The 21214-nt window shown below is 49.3% G+C and overlaps 1 protein-coding gene across 2 annotated transcripts in view; it reads right to left on the bottom strand.

The window, feature by feature from the left end:
* Positions 1-902: 902 nt before the first annotated feature.
* CALB2 (calbindin 2) overlaps positions 903-21214 on the bottom strand; it is a 25450-nt gene continuing 5138 nt past the window's right edge. Inside the window, exons 2-11 of one of the 2 annotated variants that reach the window (XM_011380656.2) lie at positions 15793-15869; positions 13160-13249; positions 11936-12016; positions 7658-7714; positions 7062-7139; positions 6498-6553; positions 6140-6179; positions 5900-5953; positions 5125-5196; positions 903-1612 (exon numbers count right to left, since the gene is read on the bottom strand). In XM_011380656.2, the coding sequence (XP_011378958.1) occupies positions 1496-1612; positions 5125-5196; positions 5900-5953; positions 6140-6179; positions 6498-6553; positions 7062-7139; positions 7658-7714; positions 11936-12016; positions 13160-13249; positions 15793-15869 (722 nt within the window). In that variant the 3' untranslated portion in view covers positions 903-1495. The remainder of the gene's footprint in view (positions 1613-5124; positions 5197-5899; positions 5954-6139; positions 6180-6497; positions 6554-7061; positions 7140-7657; positions 7715-11935; positions 12017-13159; positions 13250-15792; positions 15870-21214) is intronic. The other variant, XM_011380657.2, reaches the window with a different exon arrangement.

Genomic DNA, 21214 nt, shown 5'->3' with positions numbered 1-21214 from the left:
GAAAGCAACGAGGCTCATATCTGATCCAGGAATATCCACCCTTGGTGGCCTATCGCCCCAGGGAGGATCCTGGATATCAGATAGAGAGGGACATTGCCTAAGGTGACTTTGGAGTCAGAGCAGCCTGTGTTTGAGTCCTAGCTCTGCCTCTTAGGAGTCGTATCACCTCGAACAAGTTATTTAATGTCTTTGAATGTTAGTTTCTTGATCTGAAAATCGTATTTATCTCACAGGACTGTTGTGGGATTAAATGAGGAAAAGTCAAAATGTATCCCGTAGATAGTCAATAAACGATAGCATTAAAGAACCAGTTCTCTCTCTACTCTGGTATCTCAAAGAGCTCTGTGGCCCCAAAGGCCAAGCTAGTCCTACACCAAAGGGCTTCGGATGAGTTGTCGGGGGGGCAAAGTGCACTTTGAGGAGGAGAAGTTGAGCTTGTGATGGTCTAGAACTCCTGGCTGGAGGCCCCCCCCCCTCCCCCCCCGCGTGTTGGAGATCATTTAGTTCCACCGTTGCCACAGCCCATTGGAATCCCTTCTAGAAAGAATGTGGATCCAATCTGCGGGATTTGCACCCTGGTTCTGGTCCCAACTGGCATCTTCAGTTTCCTTGTCTGTAGTGCATAACACCTGGCACTTAGTAAGCTTTCAATGAACTGGTAGCCGTTGTTATAATCTCGAGCTATAGAAACAAACATGGAGTAAAGCAGTGACAGGCTGATGAAGAGACAGGCAGCGATTCTTGAGTGAAAGCCCAGAGTCCCGGGGTCTTACGCCCCTGTTTCTAATGGTTATGCCCCATTTTGGGGGTCCCAACACCCACCCTCATCCCCGTGAGAACAGGCTCTCTTTGCCAAGAAGGGCTGCTAGCTGCAGAGAGAAGTGGACCACGCAACCAGAACAGGGCCAGCTTCCACAGCAGAACATTTCCATTTTATTGTCTGTAAACTGTTCTTTGGTAAACAAGAAGACAAGAAACCCTAAGAGGAAAGGAGCACGCTGAGTCAAGAAGACAAGGAAGGGGCAGGTGCCCTCCACCAACAGGAACTCTGAGAAGACAGCTACGCCGTTAGCAAGGCGGCGGGTGGAACTTGGGGGTGGGCGCTGGCATGGGGGACGGGCGGAGGGGAGCGAGAGGGAAGGGTTCGCTCTGTTGGACATAGAAGCCTAAATCATACAGTGAATGAGCTCATGCATCACAGCGAAGAGAGTCAGGGAACCTTCACTCACGCCCTGCCCACCTTCCATGCAGTTGGTTGGTGCCCCACTGAGGCAGAGCCGTATGCCTGGTCAGGTCAGGGTTGGGTTGTGGGGAAGCTTCAGGAGGCCAGTCAGCAGCCCATCCTCCATCTCTCCTTTCCTGCTCTGCGGGCTAGTGTGTGCAGGTTGCAGGGGCGGGGGGAGGAGAGCTCGTGATCTCCGGGTCTGGATAGAAGTACCAGGGCAGCAAGGGGCAGGGTTTGGGGGAAGTGGAGAAGCAGCCTCTGCCCTCCCCTTTACATGGGGGGCTCGCTGCAGAGGACAATCTCCAGGTCCTTGCGGTAGAGCTTCCCCGCCTCGGCCAAGGACATGACGCTCTTCCTGTAGTTGGTGAGCTCTTGGATATTCATTTCCTAGGAGACAGAGGGAGAGGGTAAGAGCAGACTCAGCGAACGGCCCCAAACAAACGGGCCCACATTCACAGACACACGCACCAGAACCTGTCTCATATCCCATCCCAGTGCAAGAGGCTTAGAGGGATATAAAGCATGGGCTATGGAGTCAGAAAGTCCTGGTTTAAAAACCTCTCTTAACGGGCTGCATTGCTTTGGGGAAAGTATTCAGCCTCTGAGTCTCAGCTGCCGCATCTGTAGAATGGGTACACGAATAGTGCCTGCCTCCCTGAATGATGATTAGATGAAGGAGTGAACATAAACAACACTTAGCTTGGTACCTGACACGGTACTCCCAAAACGGTAGCTATTGTGATCATAGCCATCATCCACGCATAACTCCTAGACATTTCTCTACCTCATTTGGCCTCCACTGACTCCATCTGGGTTCCTGCAGGTCAACGAAGGAAATGCCAGGGAAGCTCCCTGGTCTTGTCCCCAGGCCTCCAGCCAACACTTCCCTAAGCCTCGCCCACTTAAACAAGGAATTCTAACTCCTGTCTCCTCCAGCAGCAAAGCTCACCAGCCTACTTCCTGTTCACTGGCTTCTTGAGGCCTTCAGAGGCCACTAAGACAGGTGACTCGTGACCTGTCAACATAGTCTTATAATAAATGGAGGCCAACATTAAACAGAAGAACACCAACATTCGATATGCCTTATGTTGAATACAGGCTCACCTCATTCTATTGAGGTTCACTTCATTTTTACAGCTTGAAGGCAAGACCCTCCACCAGCAAAAAGATTATAACTCGCTTTCCTGAGATACTCACTCTATGTGGTCATCTGCCACCGAACCTGCAATATCTCCAAGGTATGCCTATGTGTGCTTTACGATAATTGCTTGGGATGCAAATAGCCAATGTGTCAGAAATATAGCCAAGTCATCCCAACATTGCAAAGTCACTTTAACAACTATCTTTTTAAATTTTTTCCCTTCCTTCCTCTACTCTTCCTCCCCTTTTCAAAATGTCAACAGATTTTTTTTTTTTTTTTTGGTCATTATCGCCATTCTGCTAATGAGAAAACTGAGGTAGAAAAACTAAAGTATTTGCTAAAAGACTGAGCCAACTCACGGCCATAAATATGCTTAGTCCCCTGAGTCCTGAAATCCCTCTAATTATCTCCTGGGTTACCTGTCCTAAGTCATCTCTTTTTCGGTGCTCAAAGGTCAGTCTTTTTTTTTTTTTTTTTGCATTGTTTCGGGATATCCCCTCATGTTACCAATTCCTGGTTTTGTGCCACCACCCGGCACAAAGGTACTTTGCAAGTATCTCTAGCTTTCAGGGACATCTTCCCTAAAGTTGCGAAGTACCTGGAAATGTCCCCTAATTCATAACATTGGGGTATGCCCATTTAGGAGCCAAGGAAGGGACCCTATATGTCAACCCCAAGCTTGAGAAGACTCCTCCCTATCCTGGTTTAACAGGAGTCTTAGCAGCACGGAGGGAGGGGGGCTGCTTACCCTCCATGCCTAGAAGTTTCTCTGGGAGATGAGGAAGCCTTTTGCAAGTTGCAATTGCCTTAGGAGCACTAAGAAACATCCAAGTTATCCCTCGGGAGCCTCCAGCATTATTCTGCTCAGAAACCGGATCACAGTCCGTGCACCGTCAAAATGAAATGTCCATCTGCCATGTGGATTCACCAAAAATAACCGTTCCCTTTCCTTCTCAGGTACTGTTATTTACAGCCCTGCAGCTCTCTCTTTCCACAGATTCATTCTCTCCATCCCCAGGTGCCAAATCTGAAGCTGGCTACAGGTGGAAGGCTCCCAGGTAAACAAGTTTATTAATACTCTTGTTTTCCGACCTTCGACGCCGGATTCTTTTGTTTTCACATCTTGAGTGAGCCTGTGCAGCCTTATGAGTTTTCTCTGGTGGTAATCAAGAAAGAGCCTAGTCAGGTGATAACCAAGAAATTCAGATCACTCCAGAGAATTCATGCATGCCATCAGGGTTAATCAACCGCAGGCGTAAGGCAGGGCCATATGGAGAATAATTATGCCTCATTAATACAATTACAGTTAAAGATATTTTCCATTATGATGCCCAACTTTTCTCGGGCACATAAGGATGTATAAATAATGTTCTCCTAGAATTCAGTGCCAGGAAAAAGTTTGCCATGTTCAAACACTTGGTGAATACTTTCTTCTTCCTAGGAAGTATTTGCTTGCTTATAATTTATTTTCGGCCTCTTTCAGAAAGCAATTGTAGGTAACAAAGAAAAAAATAAGTTTAGGAGGAAAGAAATAAGAGATGATATTCAGGATAAAGATATAGAGGTCGGAAAGCAATCGGCAAGGGAGACAGACTCAGAGGCTGCAATGAATTTTTTTTTCCCCTGAAATTGAGCCGTAAATTTAGCTCTTGCTTGGCAGCCACGGCAGTTCGACAGCACAAGATATTATAGAGTGTTCATCGTCTAATTAAAGAAAGCAGCAAAACCATTTGCTCAGAGGAAGACCAGGAGGACAGCTGCAAAGGCTGGCCTCCCGGTTCCTGTCCCACCTGACCCCGCCCATCCAGGGCACCCGGCCAAGCCCACGGAGGGGCCTCCTGGGGTCCGTCCTAGAGGCAACAGTCCAGGTAAAGTAAAGGAGTTCAGTTCTCCACCTTTCTTTCTAGGGGAACAAACGCTTCCATAGCTCCTTTTAGCTCCTGGTCCAGCTCCAGATTCTGCAGTCAGTTGATTCAGAATACCCTCACCTCCCACTGGGCCCTGCTCTCTAAAATCTCTCCTTGTGTAAAAAAGCCTTTTTTTTGTTGGCAGTGAGGCTGACACTTCCATGAGCCGGGTCAGTCACAACTGTCCTTGCTTTGTCATGGCGTCATCCACAGCAGCCAACAGGTAGAACGACCCAAATGTCCATGGATGGACGAATGGATAAACAAAATACGGTATAGACATATAGTGGAATATTATTCAGCTTTACAGAGGAAGGATATTCTGACACATTCTACAAGATGGATGAACCCTGAGGATGTTATGCTAAGTGAAATAAGCCAGTCACACACAAAAACAAATACTGTATGATCCCACTTATATGAGGTACCTAGAGTTGTCAAATTTATAGAGATAGAGAGTAGAGTGGTGGCTACCAGGGACTCGGGGGGAGAGAGGAATGGAGAGTGGTGCTTTAATGAGTCTGGAGTTTCAGTTTTGTAAGGAGGAAGAGTTCTGGAGATGGATGGTGGTGATGGCTGCAGCACGTTGCAAATCGGTTTGATAGTGCACGCTTAAGTATGGTTAAGACGGTAAGCTTTGTGTTATTTGTATTTGACCGTAATTAAATAATAAAAAAAATAAAACCCATAAACCAATCAATCAACCAGAAACAAAACAAAACAACCTAAAAACTGTTACTGCCCTGTCGTGGCTGATCGGAGGGGAGCAGAGTGCGCTCCAAGGCATTCCTTTCAACCCTGGCTCAGAAGCCCCCACCCGTCACTCCAGGCCTCTGGGCTCAGCCGCTCACCTTCTTGTTTTTCTCATACAGATCCTTCAGAAGGGCGTCCAGCTCATTCTCATCAATGTAGCCACTTCCATCCTGGTGGTGGGGCACAGAATCAGTGCAAAGCCCTACCACTGGCCCCGCGACCCCTGACTTTGCATCTCACTTATCCCCATCCATTCTGGGGAGGTCTCGGAGTCTAGCCTTCCCTCTACGCTGTGCAAAAGTGGGTATTCAGACCGTATGGTGCCAAAATAAGACATTGCTTCTGACTTTACCAGTCAACGCAGGGATGGGACAAGCTTTTGGTGGCCTTTCATTCTGATGTGTTTAATCTGCATGGAAAATATAAGTGAGACTCAGGAATCACTTAGCTAAGTCCCCGAGTGTCACATCTCATAATAACACGGGAAGCCTTCTGAAGCTTCACCCCAATTTGTGGTTATAGGGAGGGGTGATGGGTATTACCCTCTTGCTCCCAACTTCCTAGAATAACAACTGGCACCAGGGGAGCAGTACTGAGCACCTCCTCCCTTTGGCCCCCAACAGTCAATTCACACCCTGGCTCTGAGCATAACCCTCCTCCTCTGGTCCTTTTACGGACCCATCATCCTGGGTCCCCGAGCCCGCGGATTACACTGACACTTATCTCCTCACACAGCAGAAGATGCTGCAGGGCATCCAAAGGGACAGGAAGAAACCACAGGGCCCACGCTGCCCCTCTCACAGCTCATCTATTCCTAAGGTCCAAGTGGAGCCATTCTGGGCGGGGGCGCCTCCGATGGGGCCTCCCTCTTACCTTGTCGTAAAATGTGAAGATGGCGTTGAACTCCTCTGAGGTCAGCTTCATGCCCTGGAAGTCCCAAGGTAAGACAAGGGAGAAGGTATTAAGGGCATCACACGAGGTATTAAAGAGAGAAGCAAAGCCTTATGTGCGCGTGCGCGGGGACTGGGGTGGGGGGGGAGGAGGGTGGAAGCCTGGAGCTCGCAGGGGTGAGGGGCAGGGAGGACGTCAAGGAATGCAAAGTAGCTCCTTTACCTGAAATTTAAGCAGGAAGTTTTCCTGTACAGGCAAGAGTCTGGAAAGAAAACGTTGGAGCAGAGATTAGGAGACAGAGCGGAGGCACCCGGGGCAGGGAGTGGGGGATGCGGGAGCGGAGTCTGTAGTTGAGGAAACGCTCTCTGAGCTCTTCATAATCTGGAGTTATCGGAAAGTTCTAAAAAGAGGGAGACAGACACGTCGAGGTGTGGACCTTCACGGTTCTACCAAGCTTTGTTTTAAGCTTCGTGACACCTGACCTGTCACTTTTCCCACTGAAGGATCTTACAGACAGGGAGAGAAGCACAGGAGTGACCTGCAGGGGTCTCGTTAAGAGGGGGTGAGGGCAGGCACGTACCGGGACATCTCCGAGAGGCCCAGTTTGCCATCCCCATTCAAGTCGAACATCCGCAGCTGTTGGGGACAGAAAGAGGCGTTTGGTTATTTGTTTTGACCTTCCCTGCTGTGGGACCTTGCCCGCCATCCCCTTCTGCGGGAGGGAAAAAAGATGGGTGGAACATGCTTGTGCCTCCTCTGAGGCCACCCGGAGGCCAGGAACCAACACGGTCTCCATCGGTCCCTGGGACGGCAGGGACTCAGCCACTGCTCCTCTCCCCTCTCCTCAGGGAGAAGGCCACAGCGGAGAGTGGGCCAGCACCCAAGGCCCACCCTTTCCGAGTTTATCCTCTCCCCGTGCTGCGGAGGTTGTCACAGAAACAGCTGCTCCTGGTCTCAGTGAGTGCCTCAGTGAGTACCTGTGGGGCCATCGACCAGCATCCCTTTTGCCAGCTGCCACCAAGAGTCACTTCGCCTAGGCCCGAAGAATCAACCAACAAAAAACCCCCAGCGAACCAGAATCCCACTGGCTTGGGGTCCCACGTCCTGCGCCCCTGGGCAGGGAGGGACGCGTCTGTCCACTCACTATGGTTTGGGTGTACTCTTGGAGCTTAGGTTCATCATACGGCCGGTTCGCCTTCTTCAGCAGGTCAGACAGGAATCCCTGGAACAGAAACAGCCCTTCAGAGCTCCCGACTCAGTTGGTCCTCCCCTCACTCGCTCAGCCATTCACGCCTTTTATATAAGTTTCATCCCTCATAATTCCCTAAGCCCCTAATGCGTGTGGAGTGATCTTGAAGGCTGGCGGTGGCTCCTGGATGCAACCTCCCCCCATAGGAAAGGTGGCAGAAACTGGCCTTGGCTCCCCCGAGCACCCAGGACGCAGTGGGGGTCACTGGTTCCAGAGGAAGAGAAGGCCACTCTGCCGGGACTGCCTCGGGGAGGTCTGTCCCAGGCACTGCGTGCGGAGGAGTGCGGTTGGGTTGAATTCTGTGGCCCTACAGCTCCAAGTTACTGATATCGCCCGGCTGCCCTGAGCCAAGTCTGAGTCTTCCTAAACTGACCAAAACCCACATTCCTCACCCAAGGTCTCCCACTGCCCCAGGTTCCTCAAACCCACTGCCACCGTGGCCCCCGCCCCATTCTCCTCACTCGCCACCCCCTCCCCAAGGCCCACCCTACCTTGAGCTCGTTGGCTTCAATGTAGCCGCTTCTGTCTGTGTCATACTTCCGCCAGGCCTGCAGTGGGAACGCCAGCCTGTTCACCAAGTAAGCCTACCAACATCTGTCAGCCCTCTCCATTTCCCTTGACCAGACCGGGCAGGTCTTGATATTCAAGACTATTACAACGGGATGGAGACATGGAGATGGTTTAGCCCAGGCCCTTCTACGTCTCAGATGGAGAAAAAAGCATCTTGGCCAAGGTCACAAAGAGAAGAAAAAACGCTGGAACGAGGTCTCTCCACTCTAACGAGTTACAGGCCTGGGTCTCTTTTTGGATCATTCTGTAACCAGGGTTGCCGTTTCTAAGGTTACCAGCTTCTCCCAGGGCTAGCACTAGGATCTGGTGGGTCTGAGTTTTGCTGTGAGTTTATAGGGAATCCTTTTACTGCTCTAGAAGCTTCTCATTCTCTTGGGGGAGGGGGGAGGTGTGGAGCTGGGGACAAGGGTAAGAACGTCTGGAAGGGAGGAAAACAGGCTTTGGTTATTCTTTACTGTGCTCTGTCCTCCATCCCTCTATCATGATGCATTTGGCAGCCATGTCTGAAGGTAGAACAGAACCGTTAGTGTAATCAGTTTGTTTTGACTATAACAAGGCCACTCACACACCTTTATAATAGAAAGCATCACATTTTTCTTTCCTTTCTTTTAGGCAACCACCCCTCTCCTATGCTCAGTCCATATGGTTCAAGAGGGCTTGGCCCAGTCTTCAGAGGTAAGGAGGTGACTTAGGTCTGGGTAATTGGTCCCTCCCTGGATCCTGTCCCGTACTGGTTCTGGGCTCTGATCTGAGTCCCAGTTATTCGATGCATGCGTTTGGCCCCTGCGAGGAACCAGGGCACTGCCTGCTGATCGCAGCTTCTGGGAAGCAAAGAGAAACAGAGCTTCCACAGGAGACATGGGCCTGACCACCTCCTTCCTCTGCGCTGCCATCTGAGCAGAAGCAGACGCCATACAGGAGAAACACAGAAATATAGCTGTAGTGGTTTTAAAATGTTCACACATTCTTCACCTCCCTTCCAAAGGCGGAGCCTAATTCCCCTCTCCTTGAATGTGGGCTGGACTTAGTGACTCAGTTCCAATGAATAGAGTGTGGCAGATACGACAGTGTGTGACTTCCAAGACTAAGCCATAAAGGCATTCAGGCTTCCTTCTTGTTCTCTCCCTTGGATCCCTCACTCTTGAGGAAGCCAGCTTCCATGTTGTTGTAAGGACATTCGAGCGGCCCTATCGAAAGTCTCACATAGTCAAGAACTGACGGCTCCTGTAACATGCATGTGAGTATGCCATCTTGGAGGTGTATCTTTCGGCTCCGGTTGAACCTTCAGATGACCACAGCCCAGCTGACATCTTGACCTCAACCTCATGAGAGACTCTGAGCCAGAACCATTTGGCTAAGCCGCTCCCAAATTCCTGACCACAGAAACCGTGAGATAATAAATGTTTGTTGCCTTAAGCTGCTAAATTTTAGGGGGTGATTTGTTACGCAGCAATAGGTAACCAATACGTGGCCCTGAGAAAATGTGGTCCTGTATACAACTGCCCTGAAACCTCAGCCTTCTACCCGAGCCATCTGGTGGAAAGCGGGGAATACCGTGCTGGGGATGGGGTGGGGGAGGGAGCTGCCCTGATCTGTGACAGAAGGGCCCAGAAACTCTGCTTTTCAAATCTTTGGCCTGTTTTTGTGCCTGATCATATATTTTGGATTTTCTTTCTTTGATTTTTTCTTCCCTCTCCCTCAGCTCTAAACTACACACCTAGACAGCAGCAACTCTTGAGTTTCTGAGAGTTAGCAAACACTAATTCTTGTCCCAAATTTGATCTCCTGCCTCCCCCACTTCTCCATATCGTGCCCCTCCTTTTATGATCAGAAGTGTGAGAGTTTATAGAGATATTTTAGGATCTTCCTTCCACACCAATAAACAAGACTGTATAATTCTTATGGTATAGTAGTGGCTCAAGAAATTTGATCCTGATTTTTTAAAAAGTTATGAGACAGGAGCAAGAGCCAACAAAAGGGCTGGTTTTTCCACAGACAATTCGGGTAGATGGTATTTGATTAAGGGAGTGTACTGTCTCGGGGGGAAAAAAAAATCCATCAGAATATTCCTTCCCATGCCCAGAAAGCCTGCTTTTGAGAAAGTACTAAGAAATAAGTGCAGGTTTTCAAACATGACTTCACTGTCCACCAGCATGCATTTAGTGCTTTAGAATTGAGCTCCTCTAGTTTGAGTTTTGACTGGGGAAAAAAGGCAGACACCCCCTAGATTGCCTAAAAGGAGGACAACCTGAAGGGACCCCAGTCTTTGCACAGAGCAAAGCGTCCGGCCACTTTGGGAGTGAGATCATCCCAGCAGGCCTGACCTCCCTCTCTCCCTCTCCCCCTCCCTCCCTGGGTCGCCCCCCACCTCCATGCTCCCACACTCGCTTCTCTGCCCCTCCAGTACTTTGTGCTCATCCATTGGTGGGCTATTATTCTCTTCCCCTTCAAGGAAAAGAGTTCAAGAGACCTGGGCTTTGTGAAATCTCAAAGAAATCCTGAGGTATCACTAAAATTAGAAATTAAAATGTTGTTCTGAGCAGTGGGATGGGAGCTATCTGACAGCTCAAGCCTCTCAGGGCTACCGAGGGACCATTTTATGTTTCTAGCTGATAAAAATGGAACAAATGGACAACTCAGGAGGGGATAGTATTGGTGCATGGTAGGGTCCCAGGAAACTTGGGGGGAGGTGTCGGCTCAGCAGTTATGCTGGCACTTAAAGAATCAAGGCAGGTAAGAATATGGAATCATGTCAACTACACAGAAACCACGAGTTTTGAGAGAGAGGGACAGAGAGGGAAAGAGAGAAAGAGAGAGGGGTCTTTTTTGCTCCTCTCTGCACATCTCTGCCCCTTGCAAGCTATCCTCATCCCCGTTTTTCCAGATCAGGGGCTGAATAGAAGCCATTGTTGGCTCTCTCCCTATCAGGAAAGGAGCAGTCAGGCATAACGCGCCCTCTTCTACAGTCAGGGAAATGGACTCTCACAAAAGCAGCATCCTGGCAAGAGAAGAACTAAGAACGGAATCCAGAATGTCAATGACCAGCTTGTGGCGTTTTGCCATCTTGAAAAAAATTGGACACAATCCTTTAGAGCACCGTAAAATGAAATCCTTATCGGATACTCAGGCAAGCTGCCACTTAAACAGTGACTCTTCCGTCCTGAGAATAGGTTATTTCTAACTGCCTTTCTGTTCTTACGCGGAGAACTCACTGCCAGGTGGGTTTCGGGACTAGCTTTCCAGCCGAAGTAACGTGATGAATGGCGACTCAGATCAAAGCGAAGGCCAGTCGTTATTTATCTTAGTGGGTGTGGGTTGAATTTCACTCTGAGAGACGCATACATCGAATGGCTAGAGTGCAGAGCCCCAGAAAAAAAAAAAAGAGCCCCAGGACAAAATAATTGGTGGTTTGTTGACCATGAGGGTTAGTAATCTATTTGGTTGGACCATATGGAATTTCTAATTTTTCATAAATCAAAAATGGTTAAATATTAGTAATTGCACATGGTTCAATCTGTCGGTTGACGACTACTCGAAAGACACTTGAGTTTGGATGTCCTCTTCCATGTGCTCTCAGAGAATTTTCTATGGCCAAGACGGCCACACCCATTTAAAAAGGGGACACGGGAGCCCAGAACACAGTCAAAAAGCAAACCCGGAAGATACTGGAAGCTGGAATTCTCACTGGGCTCTCCCAGCTTTAGGATGGCATGTAATCCATCCTTACCAAATGTGCTCCTTGGAACTCTGACCTCAAGGGATGCTAATGGCATTGAGTGAGAAGAAAGCATGGGAGATCCTGGAGCCAAACTGAGTGAAACCGCTCTCTTTACTACAGGATTCCTGGGAGCCTGGAGTATGCCACGCCTGTGACAAATCCACAAAGGGGAGACGGCGCGTATACAGTGTTTTCCAAATGTATTCGACCCAGGCTTGCTTCTCACCTTATTTCCCACACTTTAACATACACAGACATCACCTAGGAGTCTTGTTAAAATGTAGATTCTACTTCAGTGAGTCGGGGACTCTGCATTTCTAACAAGCACCCCGGTGACAGGGGTGACAGGGATGCTGCGGGTCCATGGACCACAGTTTGAGTAGTGGAGCTCGAAGGGGTTTAGCGTCTCTCGGGGACCCTTCCCAGGCATCTGCGTGGGCCTGGCTCTGAACACAGGAGCAAGGCAGCGCCTGGGCCTCACCTCCATAAACTCGGCGCTGGAGCCCACGTGCTGTCGAAAGCACAGAAGGAAGTTCTCCTCAGTCGGCAGGATCTGTGCCAGCTGTGGGGATCAGAGAGCGACAGTAACGTTATGGAGAGCCTTGCCAGGAAGCAGAGCAGACTTTCCTGTAGGAAGGATGGAAGACAGCTGCGTGGGAGGTGCGTCTTGCTCCGTTTGGCTTCCTTCCTGAGAACAGCCCTTCGAAGGGGAGGAAAGATGTTCCAAGAAGTGCCTCTTTGTCACCCCAAACCTTAGGGGTAGGAGCAGCCAGTGGGACAGAAAGTGGTACCAGGTATGTGGTTTAGTGCTGCCCAATTCCAATAGATTTTTTGCTCAAATAAGCTCTTAAATTTTTAAATATGCCTCAATTTATCTTGTAACTATATACTCAAATATAAATGCATGTGTGTGTATATATATATATTATACATGTGATATATGATGTATAATAAAAACTTTGCCTTTTTAAAAATTTTGCCTTTGGACGCTTTCAGGTGGAGCATGAACTCTCCTGTTCCCCAGTCTTTGCCTCCTTCTTTCTTAAGCTGGGCTCATCACACATTTGCAATACCTGCTGGACCCTGAGAGCATTTAATCCATTTCCCATTTGCTCCGAGAATACTCTCCGGTGGCGCTCGTGGCTGCAGCATTTACCCCGAGATAACTCATAACTCGCAGCGTATAGTCCTAACCTTAGCCCCAAACTTTGCCACAAAATATCTCACTTTTATTATTATTTTTCCATCGCAGTAGTCTATTGATAGTCTTTGGGAACAAATGACATCATTCTGTTTATAGCATTCTGTTTTCAGTAGTGGTATTTCCATTTACAAAATATAGTAATTCTCAGTTGCTGAAAATGTTAAATCCTAGAAAACGTAGCATTCCTATGCATGATGTTAAATTAACGCCGGCAGTAAGCTGCACATTTTTTTTTTTTTTTTCTAAACAAGAAAAGGGTTAAGGTCTCCACCCCTGTCTTAGGCCAATGTTTGTTGCTTCCTCGTTCCTCGTGAGACATGAGGAAAAGCCCCCTCTGTCTCCTTGGTCAACCTAAGTGCTGGGGGTGGGATGGGAGAAGGCGTTAAGACCACCACCTCATTTAGATCCCTAGACAGATGCATGAGAGAGGCACAGGTGGCCATGGCCCGGACGATGGCCCGTCCCACGTAGCTCTCTCTTAGCCAGGACAATAGGACTCACCTCTGCCATCTCGATTTTCCCATCTGAGTTTTTGTCATACTTCTGCATGAACTCCTTCATCTTCTCCCCAAAGTTGTCACTCTTTGACATCTGCGGAAAGACAAAGGGGGCTGATTTTGCTGCTGGGTCCCACCTGAACCACGGATGTCTCAGCCTCTTGGTGCAGCAGTGGTGGGAATCATTCTGCACCCTAAATATGCAGGAATGGAACCTTGCTGAGCCAATGTCCTGGCTAATCAGGCTTCTTCCTTTTCCTTTTCAGGATCCCTCCAAATGGTGTCTTCTTCGAGGCCCAGGCACGTTATTTTCGAGGGGGAAGAGCACATGTGGGCATGCCCTGTGCCAGGTAAGTAAACATGCCCTTCCGCCTTTGAGATGAATTAAACCACAACCCTTATCAAAGGGCAGGGACTTACTTCCACCACTCAGATGTGAGAACTGAGGCCCCAACATTTTACTGAGGCAGCTTCTAATAAAACCCAGCTTAATCCAGTGGCCTCAGACAGGTTCTAAGCATCCCACCAGAGCAAGGCGCATTGCTCATTCTCTTCCTTAAAGACTAACTGGCAATTCCACAATATTTTCATCTCTGATTTTAATGCCAGGAGGAATGTGAGGAGAAAGTCTTTATAGAGTTGGGGGGTCATTTAAATAGTCCATTGGATTACTGTGACTACTGGAAAGGCAAAGAACTTCAAAAGTTCCCTTAGCCCATGGCTGCCTGTCTTAAATGTAAAGATCGCTTGCAGTTCTCAAACCTTCTCTTGGTTTGGAGTGCTACTGATTGATTATTTGCATTAATGAGCTCTTCCTCATCCCTAATCAGGATGAACCTATTTGGGCAGCTGATGCCTCTTCTTTGCTTATCTGATGACTTTGGGGAGGGTTGTGGGTTTCCTAGGACTGGGCCAAGAAGAGTTCTACTAATTCTTAGAGTCTTTCCTGAATTGCTTCTATTGCTTTTCACCTGTTGAACTGGTCTCAATTTGCCAATATTTATTTATCAGTGTTTATCACATTACATTTACAAATGTGCACGGGATGCTCCCAGGTCCTTATCCTATTTAATGTGATCATCCTACTTAATTTTTACAACAGTCTCTGTGACATGAGGAGCCTGTTCATTCTTCACACAAATGAAGGGTGAGATGAAGTGACTTCTCCTGAGGTCGCCAGTTACTATAGCCAGAATTTGAACTCATGGCTCCTCCTCCCAAGGCCACTGTTCTTTACCGTATAGTGGCTGCTCTGAGACACTGTTTGGGATAGTATCAGTTGAGATTGTAGTCGACAGACTTGAAAATCACTCCTGATGCCATCTGAGGAAGCCAATGACTAAGAGAAGAATTTCAGATCTGAAGCACTTCATAAAACATATGCCTCCGCCGACTCTATGATCCCAGAATCAGTTGCGAAGCCTGTGTTTTCTGTGATCCAGGCTTTATTATCCTAGTCACGGGGGGTAATGGGGGAACTGTTGATAAACCCACGAATCACCTCCATCGCTTAAGCCCACTGCCTGGATCTCCTCATTGGGATGCTCTGCCAAGCTTTGAACCAGGAGCTCAGTGGTGGATCTGTGACTCATCTCCTGAGCTACTCCACAAAGACTCACTAATAAGCAGTGGATTGACCAACAGATATGCAGCAGGGGAGGTTAGAGACAGACCCCCGAAGGACTCCTGGGAACTGGGAGGAGGCGGGTCTGACTCCACGTATTTGAGAACCAGGCACAGGAATCACAACAGACTAGCTCCAGTCACCTCCCCTTTTCAATAGTTCAGACAGTCCTCCAAAAGGCTCTAGTGAATTCGAATTCCATAGTGCCAGGCTGGCACCAGGGGAAACAACATCCCTGCCGTTAAGGATCTGGGACGTGATTTGGAGTCACTTCCGGCAGGCTAAGAAGGATGGCCTGACACCTCCACACATGAGGCCAGCCAGTACCATCAGTTCAGATATGGCCTTGGAGCAATCCTCCATTTTCCACACATGAGGCCAGCCTGTGTTGGTGTAGGACAGTGATTCTCTAATGGGGACAATTCTGCATCCCCTGCAGGGGACATCTGGCAATATCTGAAGACAATTTTGATTGTCACAACTTAGGAGCTATGGGCGTCTAGTGTGCAGAGGCCAGGGATGCTGCTCGTCATCCTACAATGCACAGGACAGCCCCCACGACAAAGAATTAATTATGTGGCCCCACATGTCAATAGTGCCGAGGCTGAGAAATCTGGTCTCAAATAAAGGCGCTTGAAACGCCCTAGGGATCCACTCTGAGTGTGACCCCTCTGAGCATCTTAGATAGGCTGTGGACTCTTCACTACGAAAAAACTCTTTTTATACACACATACACAGATACAAAGCTCTGCAGTTTGGGTTCACCAACTGCTGGTGTTCATTCATGAACACCCCTCAATCCCAGACACCCAATGATATTGAAGGTACTTTTTTTTTTTATTAGAGTATTCAAAATTTTAAAAATCCTTACAAATAAAAGAAAAACTTTAAGGGTCAAGAGCAGAGCTCTCAGGCCCACTAATCCGATGCATAACCCGAGACAGACAATGCTCGGAGCCATGGTCAGAATGACAGGAAAATCCCAAACAATGGGGGTAGGGGGCTGGGCTTACCATGCCAGAACCTTTTCTTGCCTTCTCCAGCTCTTGAAAGAAGTTTTCTAATTCTTTGCCTTCAATATACCCATTTCCTGCAAAGATAGCAAAGAAAAAAAAAAAAGGAATTAACCTCAGAGCTAGAAAGTAAGACCGACGGGGGGTGGGCGCAGTGGATAAGTTGGGGGTGTCACGGAGAACTTATCGTCAGGAAGCAGGTGTCTGGGCCAGCCCTGGACTGCTAGGGGTGCTGCTCTATGGTTTACGACCATAGAGATCGAAGATTAATAACCGTGTATCTTTGGGTTATACATTCTGTAGTCAGGAGACACTGGGAAGGGTCAGCATCTTGGCCAGGCTGGCAGAGGTGAGCAGGAGCTGGGAGCTGTCCATTACCACCAGCTGGGCAAGCAGCGGGAGCTGGAGATCTGACAGGTGACCACAGGTCATCAGCATCAGGGTTTGTCAGCAGGTAGCTGGCCCTGGTCACCCGGGTGAATAAGGTCAGAGGCAGAACTTGAGTCTCTGGGATTGGAAGGTATACTGATTTGAAGAGCAAACCCCTCAAATCCATGTACACCTGGAACCTCTGAATGTAATTGGTTAAGATGAGGTCATACTAGATTGGGGTGGGCCCTGAATCCAATGACTGGCGTCCTTATAAGGCCAGGTGAAGACAGAGAGACAAACAGAGAAGAAGGCCACGTGAAGACAGAGGCAGAGATCGGACCAGAGTGAGGCATCTCCAAGCTAAAGAGCACCGTGAACTGCTGGCAACCACTAGAAGCTTCCTCACCGGGAACCAAGCCCACTGACGCCTCGATCTTGGACTTCTACCCTCCAGAACCGTGAGAGAATACATTTTTGTTGTTTCAAGACACCCAGTTTGCGGTACTTTGTTACAGCAGCTCCGGGAAACTCATAAAGAAGGAAAGAGTGGAAAGAGAAAAGCAGGGCACCTGTCCTATGGGACGGAGGCACCGAGAGAATAGGTCACAGGGATCAAGCACGAGTGGGGGCAGCCCGCTGGGCAGCAATGAAGGGAGGGGCTCTGAGGTCTGTGGACACAGATTCAAACCCTGTTTCTGCTGCACTTACCGGCCATACGGCTTTGGGAAAGTTATTTAGCCTGTCTTCGTTATTCTAATTAAGTGGGATTTTGGATGTAAATCCTGTCACCCAACCCATTACGAGTGAACTGTCAATGTTGCTGTTTGAGTTTTCAATGACCAGAACCTGTGTATACGATGGGAATGAATCTGGCTGAAAAGTGGTTTTCAGGACCAGGTCCCAAGGTCAATGCCTGATTTGGAAGATCACATAAGGAGTGAGAAGTCTTTTAGGTGCTCAAGTCCAGTTGACTTAGAGATCAGAGTGGCTGAGTCCAGGGTCAAGGTCACGGTTCTCTGCTGTGAAGGGTAGGAGGCATTGGTGGATGGGAAATCAGACAGGCCTAAGGGCAGTGCTCCCCAGACTGCTTGCGGTGAATTAGAATCTCCCAGGATCTTCAAAAAAATATGGAGGTGTGGCTCCCCCCACCCCACAACCCCAGATATTCTGATGTAATTGGTCTAGGGTGTGAACTAAGCACGTGATTGTTTTTTGAAAGCTCCCAGGTGAATTCCATGTACAACATGGTTTGGAAAACACTGGCCTAAAGTCAAATTCTAAAGCTTATCTAAAGAGCAAGGTTCCCATACAGGACAGTCAACTTGAACAGGAAAGAGGGATGGCAGTTAGAATGGAATGACACACTAAACAAAGAAAATAAAAAAGGAATATTTGCCCTGGCCTTAGTGGGGGCTGGGGGTGAGGGTGTGTGTTCTTCCCAGCCTCTCTCCTTAGCGCCTCCCTGAGAACTTAGACTCTGAATAAATTACCTTAGAGGCGCCCTCTAGTGGAGAAGATGCCGAGATAAATGGAAAGAATCACGTGAGGTAAATTATATATTTTTGTCTGGAGGGAAAAGATGTGAGTATAACTGGGGATGGGGGAATGAGACTTGAGTCCTCCTTTTTCCCCTAGGATAAGGTGGTCGTCTTTCTAGGATATCCTGCGAAGCTCCTTGGGAAATTAGCATCTCACTGAGTGTGTGTGCCTAATAGCCTGTGAGGCCAGCCGGAGTTGGGGAGTGAGGGAGGGAAGGAGAGAAAGGATGGAGGAGGGCTTTCTAGGCAAAAGGGCAGTCCCCTAGTCAATGATAACTCTTGAGTTGGAGGACTGACTACTTCTCTCTCCCTGGTCACTCACTCCCTACAGTGACCTGCCTGTTTTCTCACTTCTTAGGCAGAAAGCTGAGGAAAGCTTGGGTGCAGCTTCCAGAAGTCCAAGACTGGTGTTGGAGAGGCAGGCTCGGCGCTTACACTGCGAGCAACCACTGGGGCTCGATGAAGGGGAGGCCTCAAAGGTGGCCCAAGCCAGGGCTGGGCGGACACGTGAGTGAGTGAGTGAGTGAGTGAGTGTGCGTCTGATTCTTGAGTATTCTGAGAGGCGGCTACAGTGACTGACCGCCAGTGCTCCTTGGACAGTGTGAGCAGGGAAGGCCTTGCCGAGAAGCCCCAGCTACTGGCACAGGGAGGAGAGACATTAGAGGCAGAGAGAGGGGCCAGGAGCTGGGTTAGTGCCACTGAGAGCCCCATTCCTGAATCCAGCTCGAGCAGCATGAGGCTGGATGAGCCCCTCCAGCCAAGCCAGGAAGTCCCCCACCGCCTCTCTCTGTGTACCCCAACAAAGAGGCAGAAATGTGGTTCAATTCCACATGCCTGCATTTTTTTAACTGAACAACAGTTCAACGGTGCGTCCGGAGCTCAGGAAGCTATAGCTGAGTTCTAGATTCGGGCCTGTTTTCCAAGAGCGTTTCATGGTTTACTGGGGCAAGGCAGCCAGACAAGAACCATGTGAACCTACCAGCTGCAGGCAGAGGGTGAGGAGCAGAGATTAGATAGGCAGGTAGAAAGTGCAGGACCCAGCGCGGGGGAAAAAGGCCTTTGCTACTTTGGCCTCCCTCAGAGCAACTCCTGTCCATCACCTGGGAGGTGCCTTATGCAGGAGGCTGGGGTGGCGGGCGGTTGGCCTACCTCCTTCCAGGGAAGACTTCAGCACTCGGCAAGTGGTTTGTTTCTTCTACGACTCTCTTACAGGGGGGGTGGGGTGACTGGCCACCAAGCAAATCTCCTGTGGATGAGCACTGATATAGATGTGGTTACCATGGCAACCATCACTCTCAACCTCCGTATCAAACCTATTCTGTGAACCGTAGGGAGAGGGGGCTGGGTGGGAGCCAGGGACCCTGGACCTTTCCTTATTCGACTTTCGCTACCATTGTTCACCACCATTGTGCCTCAGTGTCCCTAAGTTTAAAGTGAGACAATACTTCTTTACAGTTAATCTGACCAGATACTTGGAATGCCTTGACTAAAGGGCACGCTGCTCCACAGTGGAAAGAGGCCCGTGTGCTTCTCATTGAGACTTGTGTGCACCAGTTTTCTAAGAATGGAACAGGAAAGAGAACCTGAGTGAGAGGCACGATTCTACCAGCAGCTCTGTGACTGTCCACGTGACGTGGAGCACGTCAATCCGCCGAGTCTCAACTTCTTGATCTCTAAAATGAGTAGAACTATTTACTTCCTTTCTACCTTAGAGAGCTCTTGTGAGAGCCAGACAAGGCAATATTGTGAAAGCATCATGGAAAATGTAAAATCTCACTAGCCCAAAGGATTCCAGCTTGACTGCTGTCGTCAGTGTGCTGGTTCTCAGCCCCGGCTGTGTATTAGAACCACCTGGGAAGCTTTTTAAAAAAGACACCACTGCCTGGGCCCCAGCCCCAGAGCTTCCGATGTAATTGTTGGAGTGGGGACTTCTGGTGGGCAAAGCTCTCTAGGTGATTCTGATGTGCAGTCAGGGTTAAGACTGCACATCAGAGCAGCGCCTCTCAAATTTTAAGGGTGTGTGAGAATTACCTAGGGATCTTATTAAAATGGAGATTCTTATTTGGTAGGTCTAGAGTCTAAGGGCTTGCTGTTCAAAGTGTGGTCTGTGGACCGGTAGCATCATCGGAAATTACCCGGGAGCTTGTTAAAAATGCAGAATCCCAGGCCCCACCCTGCTCCCCGCTGAACCAGAATCTGCATTTGAACAACACAGGAACATACCCGTTTGAGAACCACTGCTTTCAGACGCCGGTGTTTCCTCCTTAGAAGGATCTTGCCTTTGGCTTTGCATTTGAGTCGAGGTGGGGGGCTGACGTGAGCCCTGGGATGGTAGACCTGGCTGTCCTATCGACAAGTGTCTCACCTGGATTGACTTGAGGAGCCTAGACCAGTGCCACTCAAAGTGTGACCCGGGACCCGCCAGTGTCAGGATCACCTGAGAGCCCGTTAAAAATGCAAATTCTCGGGTTCCGCCCCCAGACCTAACTGAATCAGAATCCTTGAGAGTGAGGCCCAGAAATCTGTGTTTCAACAGGCTGCCCTGCAGGCTCAAGATTGAGAGCCGCTGGCTCAACGATGCATCGTCGGTGTCCTGCTCACTCATCTGTGTTACTCTGTGATGCACAGTTAAGAGGAGATAAAGGAGGGCAGTTAGGCAGTTTCTGACCTCTTCGTTAAGCTGCCCAAGAGGCCAGGCCACTTGGCTGTCTGTCTGGAGTTCCAATCTGTGAGAAGGCAAACAGCCCTCTCCCCGCAAGCCTGAGAAGCCTCTGGGACAGTCAGATACCATCCTCGAAGGAGGAGATTGGCTTCCTCAGGCTCTGCTCCAATATTAATATTACTTCGCATCGTGTATACCATTTACAAGGAGCTTTGCATTCCCCACCCCATCTGGTCTTCAGGACTCTGCCAGGTAAGCAGACGGCCGTATGGACCCCAAATTAGAGAGGAGGAGTTTGGGGTGAAAGAGATTTAGTCACAGCTAACAGCCTTGCTTCCTTCTACTCATCTCAGGAAGGATCTCCATCCATATCTGCATTTGTCTTGGTCAGCCATACACACATGCATTTCTCCCAGTGGCTTCTGGGGGTGGGGGGGTGGGGGGATAGGGGTACCCCAGGACAAACAGCTACTGGATGGATGTTCTGATTCTCGACTTTTAATCTGTATTTCTGGGCTGTGCTGCTTCTGGAACAGTGGCTCCCAAGCTGGGCTGGGTCCCCTGAACCTGTGGACAGCTGGCAGCCTAATGCTGGGCTGATTCCCAGGCGTGGGCGAGGCCAGAAGGATGGGGCAGATTGGGCAAGAGAGGAGGGGAGACAGCAGAAGCCAGAGAGGAGAGGGGCAAGCCGAAGCCAGAGGCCCCAGATGGGACCGGCTGGGCGAAGCGGGGCACGTGACACAACGGGCCAGGAGAGCCGCCAGGCCGCGGGGACGCCCGCTCGATTGATTCTGGTCCCTGGGAGTTAGAGAAGTTTTTCCCAAGGGGTCGCTTGAGCCCTGGAAACCTC

The sequence above is a fragment of the Pteropus vampyrus genome, unplaced genomic scaffold, assembly GCF_000151845.1.
Source record: "Pteropus vampyrus isolate Shadow unplaced genomic scaffold, Pvam_2.0 Scaffold399, whole genome shotgun sequence".
In the NCBI taxonomy this organism is placed as follows: Eukaryota; Metazoa; Chordata; class Mammalia; order Chiroptera; family Pteropodidae; genus Pteropus; species Pteropus vampyrus.
This window is presented reverse-complemented; position numbering and strand designations above follow the sequence as displayed.